We start from the raw sequence: 14,212 nt of genomic DNA on the forward strand, positions 1-14,212 counted from the left end.
TGCACTCGCCGCACCTTCCGCTCGCGTTTCGGCTGCCGGCCGGCTCGCGTGGGGGCTCAGCTCGGCGCCGGGTCCCCGCAGCTCCCTCCGTCTGTCGGGGAGAAGTGGCAGTCTCCCTCCCTCCCTCCCGCGCCCGCAGCCAGCACCGGGGTAACCATGGAGACGGGGCACACCCAGACAGGGCCGCCTCCTTAAAGGGACAGTCCTCCCGCCGAGGGATCCTCCCCCACTAGGGACCTCGAGGGGGCGGGTGGGCGGCGCCTGCCCCCTTCCAGCCGCGCCCCTGCAGCCCCGAATTGCCCCACCCGCCCCTCGGAGCGCGAAGGGCCAGTGCGGGTCCCGCTGGGCCTGACTCTGCCGCTGGGGCGAGGCGTCGTTTTCTGCAACCTGGGGTTCTCACTGAGCTTCCTCGCAGCCTCTCCTCCGCGAGAGGGACCCGAGGAGAGCTTAGGGCGGAGTGTGTCTGTTTCGGAAGATGCGAATCCCGCCCCCCTCCAGCCCCCAGGAAAAATGTAATTGGAAAGGGGGCTGGGCAGCTAGGCGCGGGTGATGGAGGTAGTTGGCGGGGGTTGGAGCCCCGGGAGGAGCTCTGACTGCGCAGGGGGTGTCCAGGAGGACGCCGGACGGGGTGGGGTGAGCGAGGTCTGAACACCGCGCTGCGGCTGCTCGCAGCCTCAGCTTGACCCTCTGGGAGCCGGAGCCCGCGGGCCAGCGGGTGCCCCCGCCCGCAAGAGCTGTCAGGAAATGGAAGCCCTGCGAGTCAGGTATGAACGCCCCCCGCGGGTGCCCGGGGGCGGAAGGGGGTTGGGGGGACCCTAACCTTTAGCGGCTCTCGGGCTGCGCCAGAGAGTCGGGGTGCAAACGTGGAGCAGGCGGACCTGGGAAAACTTCCTAACCTGCGCGCGTGCGTCCTCGGAAAGGGGACCCAGCGCGCGCTCCCACCCGGACTAGGCGGCAGAGCCGCGAAGGGGCGACCGCGGCCACCTCTCCGCTGGGGGTCGGAGGCGGGAGGGGAGCGGCCATCGCCAGCTCGTCTTGGCGCAGCGTCGGCCCCGCCGCCAGCGCTGCCAGCGCCGCTCCTCCTCCCTCCCACGGTTTGCCGGAGCGCAGCTCCCGCCCGCGCCCAGAAGAGCCGCCGGGGCCAAAACAGCAATTTGTTTCCGAACGACTGAAGCTGGGGGCTCAGCACCCCCACCCTCTAGGAGACACGTCCGCAGTCACCACCTGGAAAAGCAAGGAGCGCGCGCGTCCGCCGCTCGGTCCGCCGCCCGCCGCGCCGGCGACCCGAGCCCACACCCTGGGCACCTGCATTAAAGAGAGCGGTGCTTGGGGGCGGCGGGGGGCCGGGGTGGGTGAGGACGCCTCTGAATTCTGGGATCCCACACGCTGGGGGAGTGCGCCTCAGCCCCCACTCTCCAGGGGCCCGGGGCTGCCAAGTAATCCCTTCCCCACCAGCTCCTGTACATCCTTCCAGGTGATGCCCAAGCACCTTACTAGGGAGGCTGCAATTAGAAATCAGCGCACTCTTGAGAGCCAGGTGAGGCGGCGGTGGAAACACAACTGGGGTGAGACCACCTAGCTTAGCTCTGCCCTCGGAGTCTGTGTTGTTCCTTCTGTTACTCGAGTCTGGTCTGTAAAATGGGGTGACAACTACTTCAAGCGCAGGATGAAATTAATGTGACACTTGACTCATGCAAATGTTTTATCGCCTGATTTCGGATCTTTACAGGAGTCCCAGGAAATAAGCCGAAGAGATTCCGCCGCGTACCCTCCACTTCACAAGTGAGACGGCAGAGCTAGAGACAGAAACTCCCTCGAGGTACCCATGTTGGTAGAAGACAAGGCTGGCACCTGACAATCTACCAGTGCCAGGCCCATCATACTCACCCCTACCATGAGCAAGCTGGGCACTCACAAGGCCTGGTGGGCTGGGCTGTGTATCAGACCCAAGAGGTCCTGGGTCACCCCTGTAAGCTGCAAGTTCGGCTGGCTGGTCCTGCCTTATCTGGGCTGGGGTGGTATTGGACATTACGTCTTTTTTTTTTTTTTTAAGGATTATTTATGCACACAAGAACTGGGTACAGGCTAGAGGGCCCGGGGGTGGGGGGTGGGTGAGAGGCTTCACCAGAGACAGAGTGGGGAGCAGAACAGGCAGATCGATGAAGTGCTCTACTGAGGGGAGCAGTGAGCAGTCAGGAGAGGTCTGTCGCGCCATGTGGGTCAGCTCTGGGGCCAGGATCGAACTCGCACTGAAGCAGCTTGCAGTGCTGCGTCCTAACCTGTTGTGACACCAGGAAGGGCCTATCCTATTGATTTTCATCATAACTCCATGAATTTACTGTAACTACCAATTTACAGGTGAAAATTTTGAGGCAGACATTAACTATCCTCCAACAGTCCCAACAAAAACACTTGTGCTGTTTGGTGATACTCACATGTATTGAATGCTTTGACCATTCTTCTTGTCCCAGAACCTACCAACCCATTTTGTCCTTTAAACCCTCTCCCCACCATCCTTCAAAGAATCTGTGTGTGAGTTTGGGGAGTGGTGCTAGCCTGACTTCAGGAATCTTTTCTATCTGGAGGGTGGTGTCTGGGTGTAGGGTCTGTCCAGTTTCCTCTCTGCCCCTTTACCTCTCCCCCAGATCTTTGGCCAGGCCTGGCCTACAGGTTCCCTTAGTTCTCAGTGTGGAACTCCTTGCCTTCTCCACCCACCCCCACCCCAAGAGGCAGTGACCTACCCACCAGTGTAGGAAAGTAAGATGGAAGTTGGGGAGGGTTGAACAGGGCCCTGGGGGGTCCTAGGGGCCAGTGGGGACAGTACTGGGGGGGACAGTGGGATCCCCACATTCTCCTGTGCCTCCCCACCCCCCAGCTCTTGACTCATCCTGGCCTCGGTGGGGAGTCACAGGGAGGGGAAGGCTGAGGGGGAGCCCTGCTCAGAGACAACTCAAAGTCACTGTCAACAAGAAACTGGGAGGCTGTGTTTTGGCGCTGCGTGGGAGGCCTGTGGGAGTGCCATCTACGAAAGGAACGGGAAGGGGGAGAGCCTAGCAGGGGGAAACGCTCAAGACACAAAGGAGGAGGAAGTTTCTCCACCCCAAAGCGCAGGCGTTGCTGCCTGGCACAGGGGTGAGGGCGCAGGTGGCTCTCGAGGACGAGGAGAGGACAGAGCCCAGGGCCACTGCCCTCCCTCCTGGGGCCCAGCCATGCCTAGTGCTGCCAGGCCCTAGATGTGCAGCCTGGGGCGTCTCACCTCTTCAGGTCAGGCTAGACTGGGTGACCATGGAATTTTGCCACTGACCAGCTGGCAACTGGGGGAGGGTGCGGACCTTACAGTTCCTTCATTTGTGAAAGGCTTTTTCTGAGGATTGTGGAGAGCATGAGATGGCTTTTCGTGGTAGCAACTGTCGCTAAAGGCCCCTGAGCACCCCCAGCGCGTGCTGGATTCTACACGAGCTCAGGGTGAAGCCTCCCTGAAGGTTCCCTGCTCCCACCAAAACACTCTGGAATACTTTGAGACCTCCCTCTCCTTCCTCATTCTAGGTCATTCTTTTTAGTGAAGGATACTAGCTAATGTGAACCAACCACATTACATTTTCAAATGAGGAAATTCTAGAGGTCCGCGACTTGTTAACAGGTATAAATGAGTTGTTTACATCACACGGCTCGTAAGAGAATTCACTGCTCACTCCCGCGCCGCCATGCCAAGAGGCTCTGCCCTGTCCTAGGAAAAAAGCCCTGTAGTGAAGAGAGGGCATGGGCATTCTGGCGAGTGATCACAGCGACTGCAGCATGTCCACAGAGAAGAATAATCTGGACTTCCCGCCAGAAGGAGACACTGTCTGTCTTCAGGGGTGCTATGGGGGACAGTCCACCTGGTGCTAGCAAGTTGGTCTGAGAATTCCAATAGCAGCATCAGAAAATAGGCTTGAAATTACGTTACAGAGAAAGTGTGATGATTAAGTTGAAGACACAACACTGCGCTGAGCAGTCCGGGCAGGTGGTGTCTGTTTCTGTTTGACGGTGGTGAAAGGCCGGGTGGCCTGAGCAAAGCTGGGCTTCTGGTGGTGGGGTGCTGGTGAGGCCCTCACCAGCAAAGTCTATCGCGGTGTTTCCCCGCTTGGTAAGGAGCCTCACAGCAGGCGGTAAAAAGGCCCAGTACCCCTATGGAAGTGATGGTCCCTGGCTCTCCCTGGAAAGTGTTCCAGCCTCCCCGTGCTGCCCAGGCTCAGTGCCACCAGCCTCTGGCCTGCCCCGCCCAGGAGCTCAGACACTAGGGGCAGTGGTGCACGTCTCTGGGAGAAGCAGGCAGGTCAGGATGGGCACAAAGCTCACCATGGCGGGCATGTGCTCACAGGGCAGCTGCAGGAGGAACCGGATGGCTGGACCACTGGGTTTTCGGGAAAGTCACGTTCTGTTTTTCCTGTTTTGCAAGCAAAAAATGCATCATGACTTTTCCGACAACCCAGCATTACACTTTCTCTTGGTTGATAATGACTGTATGTCTGGAGATGGGGGCATGACTTTCATACTTTTTATGAAAGAGAGGGCCCTCCCTGGTGGCACAGCCCGTTAGGGCACTGCACTCTGAATCTGTCCACAGCCACTGCAGCAAGGGTTTGGTCCCCGGGGCCACGGACGTGACCCACATGGCGCAGCAGACTTCTCCTGACCTGCCTGCTGCTCTCCTCAGCAGTGTATCTCAGTAGATCCACTTGTTCTGCTCCCCACTGTCTCTGGTGAATCTCCCCCACGCCCCACGTACACTCCATTTCTTATATGCACAAATAATCTTTTTTTTTTAAAAAAAAAAAAAGAAAGAAACTAGACTTTTTTAGTAATTTTAGAAATTGCCATAAAGAGCTTAGGAAAAAATTGATCCTCATAATGATGTCATGCTAACTTAACTTCTCTCAAGAGGAACATAACCGACAGTTAAACTATCAGAAATCTCAGTTCTATCTTTAGGTTGGGAAAAGGCAAAACATTAATCTCTCATTGGAAACCCAAAAGGGCAGGCAGGCAGAGTGAGGATTAAGCAGGCGCTCTGCCATCCAGCGGATCTCACCAGGGCCTGACGCCTCTCTTCTCTAGGGAGCCACTGAGAAACAAGAGATGAGCTAGACAGTTCAAACTTAAGACAAACTTAACTTCTCTTCATTAAAGAAAGTCAAGCTAGCCAAGTTAGAAACAGGATACAGCATGAAATCCTAAATAAGTCATGGTAGACATTGGATTTTTAAAAGAATTATGGAGTGTATACACAGTATGAGTCCTTCTTTACAAACGGTTGAAAGCCTAGGTATCATTGCACACACACGCTTTGAAAAACCTTATGTGCAGTGGGTTACAGTGCAGCACTGAGAAGCTGGCTGCAGCTGCTTCACCATAAGTTCAATCCCCGGCGAGGGGAGTGACCCACATGGCTCAGCAGACCTCACCTGTCCCGCCTACTGCTCCCCTCAGCAGTGGGTTTCAGTAAATTCGCCTGTTATGCTCCCCACTCTGTCTCTGGTGAATCCTCTCACCACCCCTGCACCTCTGGCCTGTACCCCCGCTCCATATGCACAAATAAATAAATATTTAAAAGAAAAGCCGCATGAGGATATACACCAACTTGGTAACAGTGATGACCTGAGATATATAATGGGAAGATGGAAAGCTAGCTTTTACATTCTACATTTCTGGAGTATTTTAAATATTTTAGTATAGTTTAAAAAAAATCTTTTTAAAAAAAGTTCCATAATTTCCAGGCAAACGTTTTATGGTCATAGAAAACAAATCTTCAAATATTTTCCTATATGGGGATTTTAATTTCAACTTCAAGGTAGTTATGACAACCGTGGCTCCCATCTCTCTGGATACAAGGGTAGTAGACCTTATACTCCTTCAAGGTCGCTTCAATTTCTGCATTTCCTAAGCACGCGCAATTATTCAGAAAAGCATGGCCTTTTCCCGACACCCAGTAGGCTGCTGGTGTTGCTGGATAAAGTCCCCAAAATGAGGTGATTGATCCCTTAGAAAATGGATTCTCAGTGTTCTCCGGCTACTGTTTTCTCCACTGAAAGACACACGTGCGAGGCTGCACACGCTTCCAATCTGTTCAACCAACCTGAACCCTGGCTCGTTTCGGCTGAAGAGCCAGGGAAGCCCCGAGGCAGCTAAGTTCTGCACCACTGCCACTTGCATCTGGGCTTCGGACTGCAAGAGCAAATGCTGGAGGAAAAAAAGGCCCTGCTGTTATTAAAGCACAGATTTGGGGGGCGGGGGGTGGGGTTCTGGCACTGATACCACCTACTCCGCGCAGGCGCCATTGTGCTGCTGCTTCTCTCCTGTCACGGGGCGGAGGGGCGAGGAGGGGGGGGGGGGTGACCTCTGCTTGCCCGGCAGAGCTGCTGGCAGCTGTGGCTTTTCTGAACCAGTAAGCTCTCCTGTGGGCAAGTCCCCACTCCGTGCCCTAGGGGCCCCTTCCCACAAGGGACAGCTGCCTTTGCTCATCCTGGCTTTCCCATTTTAATTTGGTTCTAAAGATAAGCAGTGGGCAAGCACTTAGGAGCCAGACCCCTCGTTTACACTAACAGGTGGACTGAGTGAACTGTACTCCACGAGATCAAAGAAAAAGATAATGAAATGAAGTCACTTGTTGCTGTGAAACAAATGTGTGAATATTTATGCAGTTGTTTTTATTTATTCAGCTGTAAAGACTGATGGCAATTATTTGATAGGTAACACCTTCGATTCACACTCATTATATTGCTAGAAATTTGGTTCAGGATCAGAATAAGGAATTCGGGAAAGGCAGTAACAACAACAAAATCTTTAAACACTGAAACAAAGAAATACTTTTCTTTTTTTAAACTTTAATGAAATGCTACCTTCCCAGAGACTGCCCTAGACTGGCTTGTGGCCTAGGCTAGGAGCAAACAAGGTGTCAGGCATTCTGAAGACGGCGCAGGGTAAGCGAGGTGGCCAAGCAGGAGGCTGACACCCTGCTCTGAGCGTCACTCTCAGGTGCGTCCTGATTCTGGGTACAGAGGTGCTCAACGTCTCCTAGCGTCCTTGCTTTTTGCCCATTGAACGTCCCCTTCTCACGCTGCTTAAAGCCGTACACATCCCCTCCTTGCCTTCCCTGTTAGCTGTTGCTCACAGGGAATCCTCCACTGGGACTGAAAGGCGACAGGAAGGAGCGCTGGTCCATCTCCGCCTCCCCGAGACAGCCGCCCAGGGGGGTGCTGAGGAAGGCTCCTTCAGGCAGCGGAGAGCCTGCACAGGGAGGGACGCCGCTTACCCGTGAGAAACCTAGCAACAGTTGCCTATGATTCCTGGTGGCAATGAATGACCAATCAGAATCAATCCATATCATTGGGAAAGGTCAAGGGAAAAAAACAGCTTCCCTTCCAAAAATGATAAAGAAGAAGTGAAAGAGGAAACCAAAAATATTTAGAATGGCACAAAAAGTGATATGAGTAAACTTTTTTGTTATTAAATCTAACTATAAGTTTCCCAACGTCCAGTTATCAAGTCAAAATGTGGGACAGAAGCGAGGCAACTGGAAGTCCCTTCAGGCGTTCACAGGCTGAGAGGTCCTGGGCTTGCGCTGCGGGAGCCCCTTCCGGGCCGAGGCCCTGGGGCCCGGCTCTGCGCTGGCTCCAGGTCCGCCGGCCCCGGTGGCGCAAGCCTGGCCCCACTCATCAGTGTTCCCCGGAGCCTGGGCGGGGGCAGCACTCTGGTACCTGGGGCCGGATGAGCACCAGGAGCTGTTTCTGTGGCGACCCGCACTGCCATGCCGCCCTTGGTTCGCTGGGCCGCTGGACTTCTGGGCTTGCGGCCTGTGGCCTTGGCCTCCTCTTCGGTCCCCCAGCAGTACCTGGGGGCAGAGAACACGATGTTCACAGCACCTTGGCATGATGATACCCACCTTGTTCCCGTTCAATTTGTTCAGTTTGCAGGAGTGTTCTGAAAGCATAATTGTGATACCCCACACTTGGAATTTAGGCATCTCTCAAGATGCAGAGTTCTGTCAGCCAATCCAACCTAGTCACAACATGACAATAAGTATGTCACTATTTCCCCCCTGTCTTTCACTCCTGAGATTTTCTCCACTGAAGAGAAAAGGAGTTCATTTTTCTTTAACTGGGCAAAAGAATAAAGCTAAGAAGGAAGAATGGACATCTTTTGGGTTGTTACAAGCCTTCAATTGGGCAAAGACCTTATCACATGCCTGAAGTTAGAGCTGTGAAGCCATCTGTAAAGATAACGAAGGTTTAGGATAATAAACGTTACAGCTTTGCCATAACCACGACCCCTAGATTAAGCCAGCCTGACATTCAGTACACCTTTTGTTACAACCCAGGAAACTTAAGGCACGGCAGTATCTCTGACTCCTGATCCCAACGTCACACTAGTCCTGAAGACGGCACTGCCTCAGGCTGCGTCCGTCTCCTTCAAACCAAGGGGACGAGCACAGGCTCGGGCTTCCTAGCGCTCGCTCCGCCCCAGCAGGCGCTCTCTCTCCCTGCATGTCCCACACTGTGCTGACTTGCTGCTTCTGACGTGTTCTGGCAAATCTGCCACTGTGGTGCTCGTCTACCTTGAATTGGGTGCACAGCTCCCACAGTGACTAATTACTAGGTGATCCTACCTACAAAGGCTAGGATCACCGCCAGCATCAGAAAGTCAACACTTCTTGGCAACAGGCAAGCTAAACTGGCTGGCGGTTTGAAGCATACACACCAAATGCTTTCTCTGCAACTGTGGCTAGAGGATTCAAAATAGATAGAAATGGGTATAAAGGGAGGAAGGTAATGTACTGAGCTGCCAACGCTTAACCCATGACAATCCGGCAGCTTTCTTCCTGACTTGCCCAGGGCAGAGGCTATGTCACCTCTGGGTGAAGCTGGTGGGGCCGGCCACTAGAGTTTGCGGCAGCTGCAGGTGTCTCTCCTTGTGTTGCATTTTTCTTGTTAGCACTTGTAGGGCTGGGAGCAGAGGCACAGGTGGAAGAGGAAGCAGCAGAGGCATCACACGGGCTACTCAAGGACACAGATGTCACTGAGCTACATCGGGATCTGGTAGAGTAGCTATTCTTTGGATGGGACACTGAAACAAATATGAGAAATTTGTGGAAAAGCATCATGGGTAAGGTTTTCCTTATTTCTTCATTTCACAATAAGGAGCTGCCCACTTGAATAGTTATAGAGAAATGTTCACAAAATGGAGAAAAGGAAGAAAAATCTCCCTTCTGCTCCATCCCTCCACTCCCTCCAAATCACCACTGCTTTCTAAAGGGATTTTTAAGGCCAGGAGCTGCTTAAGAGCAAAGACACCATCACCACACGAACGAGTGACTCCGTGGCTTTTCCTATTCCTTAGCTCCTGGCTATGGCTCCAGCACTGATGAGCCCCTGGAACAACAGCACGGATTGTTTGTCTAGCACCCTATGCAAGGTATACTCTGAAGTACCGAATTTGCAAAGATCAAAAACATTAAGTGAAAAGCTAAATATTTTTTACAAGTTTGAAATGATTATAAATAATTGAGGTTACTTAAACAAAACTAGTTTTTACAACAAATGTGTTTTCCTAAGGGTCTTTATGCAAAAATAATCCTAAATTAAAAATACAAATCTAACTGAAAAAATATTAATATTTCAATTCAAATTTTGTTAAAATTCCATTTCTTTCTTGCCTCTATGCCTGGACAAATGCTGAATTCACAATCACTACCCTGGGTCCACTTTTATACAGGAAGGGCACAGGTGCTGAACTGGGCAGGGTGTGGCTGAGGTGTCACCACAAACTGACTTGACAGACAGTGCCCCCCCAAACTGTTATTTCAGAATCTACTCTCTGCAGGGCAAGGGTTCTGCTCACTCCTTACTGAAGAGGGGTGAAAGGGGTAAAGTCAGTGCAGAGGCAAAGACTCAAACTACCTGACACTAGAGTCCACGGTCCTCTACGACAGTCTACACACCTCCCAACTAAGCAGCAAGTGAAGGAGACCAACAGGAGCCTGAGCCTCGAGCAGGCAGAGCCGGGCTTCTCAGCACTGGCTCGGGCGGCCCCCTTCTCCCATCTCACCGTGTCCAAATGAATCAATGTTCTTCTTCAGGCTCTCTACATCGCAGGTGAACCGGGCCACTCGCCCCAGGTCCTCGTCATATTTACGTTCACTAACAAAGTGCTGGAGAAAGGGGCGAAGAAAAAGCACGCTGGGTGAGACAAGCGGTATCCCCGCAGACCCGCAGTCTGGCGCACACAGACTGCAACAGTCATTTCAATGTCTTTTTACTGCTTCAGGTTTACTAAATGGCCTTCCTTTTACCAATGGGTGACTGATCAAATTCAGTCACTTTTAAGAGTCCAAGATGAGTATATCTGGGAGTTTTCCAGAATGCCACGTGATGGTCAAAGCCCACTAGGTTTAAAAGACCCTCGAGAAAGGAGAGTGACAGTAAGGGCCTTCCCACCGCGGACGCCACACTGTGCCATTTTTAAGTAGAAACAGAGGCAGCAAAATGCTCATAAGTTACAATAATGTAAATAGCTGGTTTGGTGGTCTTTTTTTTTTATTACAAAAGTTTATTTTTACATCATTTTGTACATTTTTTTTTTCCCATCTCAATTGTAATCCCCGCGGGTTTCCCATCACCAAGTCGGTTTAGTGTTCTTTAATAGGAACATCCTTAGGAAACTTACTTCATCTCTTTAGAAAGTGGCATTTTTTTTTAGTTCTTGAAACAAACAATTTCTTAGGATGGAAAATCATTAGAGTGAGAAGTCAACTTCGCAAAGAGTTTATGCTACAAGTGATTTAATGCTTTAAGCAGGCTAAACTGAGAAGCAACCAACCTGTCAGGTCAAAAACTAACTATACTGCAGAAACTGTGACTAGAAACGTATGAGGAGCAAAGAGCTGCTATGGAGGCTAAAGGCGTTTCCTGGGGGGCTGATCCCTTAAGATTAAAGGACTTTCTTTTTAAGATTAAAAAAGAAAAGTTAAAAGCCTACATGTAGTTTAGATGAACTAAAGCTCAGCGGTTCTCTAACTAGGAGTAGTCCAATTTCTCTTTGGCCTTTCAAGGCGTCGGATCAGATGTACCAGAATCCTCACAAACCATCTAGGAGCAGTAAAAGGGAAAGGAGAACTAGAGCGACTCTGGCTCTTTAAACGCCAAGCTGCAGAGTATACGGAGACTCGGGAAAGCACATGCACCTCTGGAATGACACCTTCACACATGTATCAGACAGATGAATTATGAAACTAATTCAGGGGTTTTTACCCTAATATTTATGTATGCACACAAGAACTGGGGTGCAGGCCAGAGGTATGGGGGGTGAAAGGATTCACCAGAGACAGAGTAGGGAACAGAGCAGGCAGACTGACCGAAACACATTGCTTTGGAGAGCAGCAGGAGACAGGAGAGGTCTGCTGCACCCTGTGGGTCACTCCCTGGCCAGGGATTGAACTCGTGCTGCGGTGGCTGCGGACAGCTCCATAGCTTTAACCCGCTGCGCCACCAGGAAGGGCTCAGATTCGAGGACTTTTTTTGAGCCAACGACTTAAGAATAATGAGGTGAATGACCTGGAAATAAGGTATTTAGATGATAGTTAGATGACACTTTAGTGTATTGGAAATGTTGTGAGAAACTGATCATAGATCAGCCTGCGGAAGTATTTCTAGCAGCTTTTTAGCCATGTGGGAAAGAAGAAAAGATTAAACCTTCAAGAGCCAGAATTCTCATCTAATTCTAAAGGGCTGTCCCATAGTTGAATGACACAGATGTGAAGGAGACTTTCTATAAAGTTTAGCAATGTAGTTTTAATTAATCAGAAAATCGTCATTTAAAATCTATTTCGTTATTTCACCCAACAGAGCCTAAGAGGAAGGAGGAAGAGAATAATAAATGACACAGGTCTGGAGCGAGACTGGGTCAGAATAATAGTTAAGATCTCAGATGACCTTCCACTTCTGTTTTTATCTTAGAAAGGCCATATATTTCTGCATCAAGTGTTACTTTTAAACACTGCAATAAATCTTACATGTTCAGAAAGAACAGAGGTTCACGGCTTAGGAGGACAGAAGGCCGACTCCCCTTTTCATGTAGCTTACGGTTTATAAACAATTATGTAGAATGCCAGTGTCCAAAAATACCCATGAATATTCCAACCTCTCTCAGGTCCCCATGCAGTCTTAGAAACTGTTCTTTACATAAAAATGTATATATGTGAACCCAAGGAACCCTTGTAAAATACATTATAATATACTCAACATCTCAAATTACTCATTTTCTTCCCTATAAAGTTAGAATCAAGCAACCAGTTTTCTAAACATTTACTGAATCCCTACTTTGTGATAGGCACTGTGCTTGGCCCTAGAGACAGCTCGTAACATTGTAAGATTCAAAACCTAATGGGAAGAATTAATCAAATGCACATAAAGTTAGGACTGTGCTATCAAGACACAAAATAGGGAAACGTGGTAAGGAAAGATGGAAGGATGAGCAGGTCTTGAGTGATCACGTGTGCTGGGAGTAGGGGAGTGAGGGTGAAAAAGCATGTTCTGGACCTCTGGAAACACAAGTGTGGCAGTCCTCTAGCGAGCAGGGACAGGTGCTGTCTGCTCAAAGGCTGAGCTAACATGGCTGGAGAAGAGAGACAAGGAACGTGCTGAGAAGTAAGCTGGCGTCGGCGGGGGGGGGGGGATCATGCAGAGCTCTGAGGCAGTGTTACAAGGGTGGAATCAGTTAGAGGCTATTAAGGAGGCTAAGCAATGGGTCACCGTAGCTTTATCGTCATCGGGGTGGTAGAGATGAACAGAAAAGGTCACCTGAGATCTATGGTCGGTCAAATGGCAGGGTGTGCTGACAGATTTCATGTGGAAGGAGAAATTTCCTAAGGTTTCAGCTTGGACGACTTGGCTAGATGATAGCACCATTTACAGAGGTAAGGAAATTCCAAGAGGGCCGGGTTTGGGGAGACTAAATGCTGAGTTCAACAGACTGCATATGGGTATGAATAAGGAGACTTACTATTTATTCCCCAAGGGTAACAAGAAAGGCAAAGAACGGAAGAAAGTTTACCTTGATATCAGCTCTGAGCTCAACCAACTGCTCCTCTGACATCCGAACGGCCACATCAGTCATCTTCTTTAGAAATTCAGCTTTTTTTTGTCGGCTGAGCAGAATTTCCACTGAAGAGAAAAAAGGAACATGACTCTTACATTCTGCTAAACAGGATACAGAACTTCCACCACAGACTTTGCAGCATGTATCTGGACATACAAAGACTTAGCTGCCCACCCATTCAGAAAATAAAATACCAAAGGTTTAGTTTCCACCTTCTAGAGGGACTCCGTGGGCAGTGAAGTGATAAATACTTTTAATGAATCATGAAGACTCATACATCATTTATCATTTTCTGTTCCCAGTTAAATTTTTTTTAATCAAGAAGAATATAAATTATGCACATGTGATAAAAAGTTGATGGAGAAAAAGTGGGTGTAAAATGAAAAGCAACAGTCCCTACTACTTCTGACTTTTGGTTTCTCCCCAGAGTACTGCTGCTGCTGACAACACTACCAGAGTCCCTTCCTGACAAACACACCTCTTTCCCGCCCCACACACTGGAGATAATCATGTCACCCTCTCTTGACCATCGTTATTTTTACTTCATGTATCTTGAAGTTCATTCCCTATTAATACCCCGATTTCCCTCACTATTCTTCTATGTGTGAACATGGAGATTGTTTATAGCCTTATTTCATATTTATTGAGGTAAAGTTGGTTTACATCACTGTATCTGTTTAAGGGCTTACAGCTTCAAACCTCTACAACTGTGTATTTGCACACCCTGCCTCCATCGATGCCCCCTCCTCCGTGACCCTCTGGGTGTCGCTCCTTTCCCTGTGTCCACTCCGCCACCAGCCCCTCAAGTGGCCTTAGTTTTGCAGTCCAGTGTCAAGGGTTTGTTTTGGCTTTGTCTGACCCTTTCTTTTGTTCCCCTGCAGTCCACATGTAAATGAAGCCATCTGGAACTTGTCTTCTCCTTCTGGCTTATTTCGCTTGACATTATCCTCTTCCATTCCATCCACGTTGCTGCGATGGCAAGAGTTCATTTCCTTACAGTTGCACAGTATTCCACTGCACACACACACTGCATTTTCTTACCCACTCCTCTGCCCGTGGGTACTAAGGCTGGCTCCTTAAC

The 14,212-nt window shown here is 50.2% G+C and overlaps 1 protein-coding gene across 2 annotated transcripts in view; it reads right to left on the minus strand.

The window, feature by feature from the left end:
- Positions 1-6,669: 6,669 nt before the first annotated feature.
- The window catches only part of SPATS2 (spermatogenesis associated, serine-rich 2), a 78,927-nt gene continuing 71,384 nt past the window's right edge, over positions 6,670-14,212 (minus strand). For both annotated transcript variants that reach the window (XM_012732634.1, XM_012732633.1), the window contains 4 exons: positions 13,087-13,196; positions 10,084-10,186; positions 8,888-9,102; positions 6,670-7,870 (listed from right to left, as the gene is read on the minus strand). In XM_012732634.1, the coding sequence (XP_012588088.1) occupies positions 7,565-7,870; positions 8,888-9,102; positions 10,084-10,186; positions 13,087-13,196 (734 nt within the window). In that variant the 3' untranslated portion in view covers positions 6,670-7,564. The remainder of the gene's footprint in view (positions 7,871-8,887; positions 9,103-10,083; positions 10,187-13,086; positions 13,197-14,212) is intronic.

This window comes from Condylura cristata, unplaced genomic scaffold (genome assembly GCF_000260355.1).
Source record: "Condylura cristata isolate star-nosed mole 26May11 unplaced genomic scaffold, ConCri1.0 scaffold00034, whole genome shotgun sequence".
NCBI classification, from domain to species: Eukaryota; Metazoa; Chordata; class Mammalia; order Eulipotyphla; family Talpidae; genus Condylura; species Condylura cristata.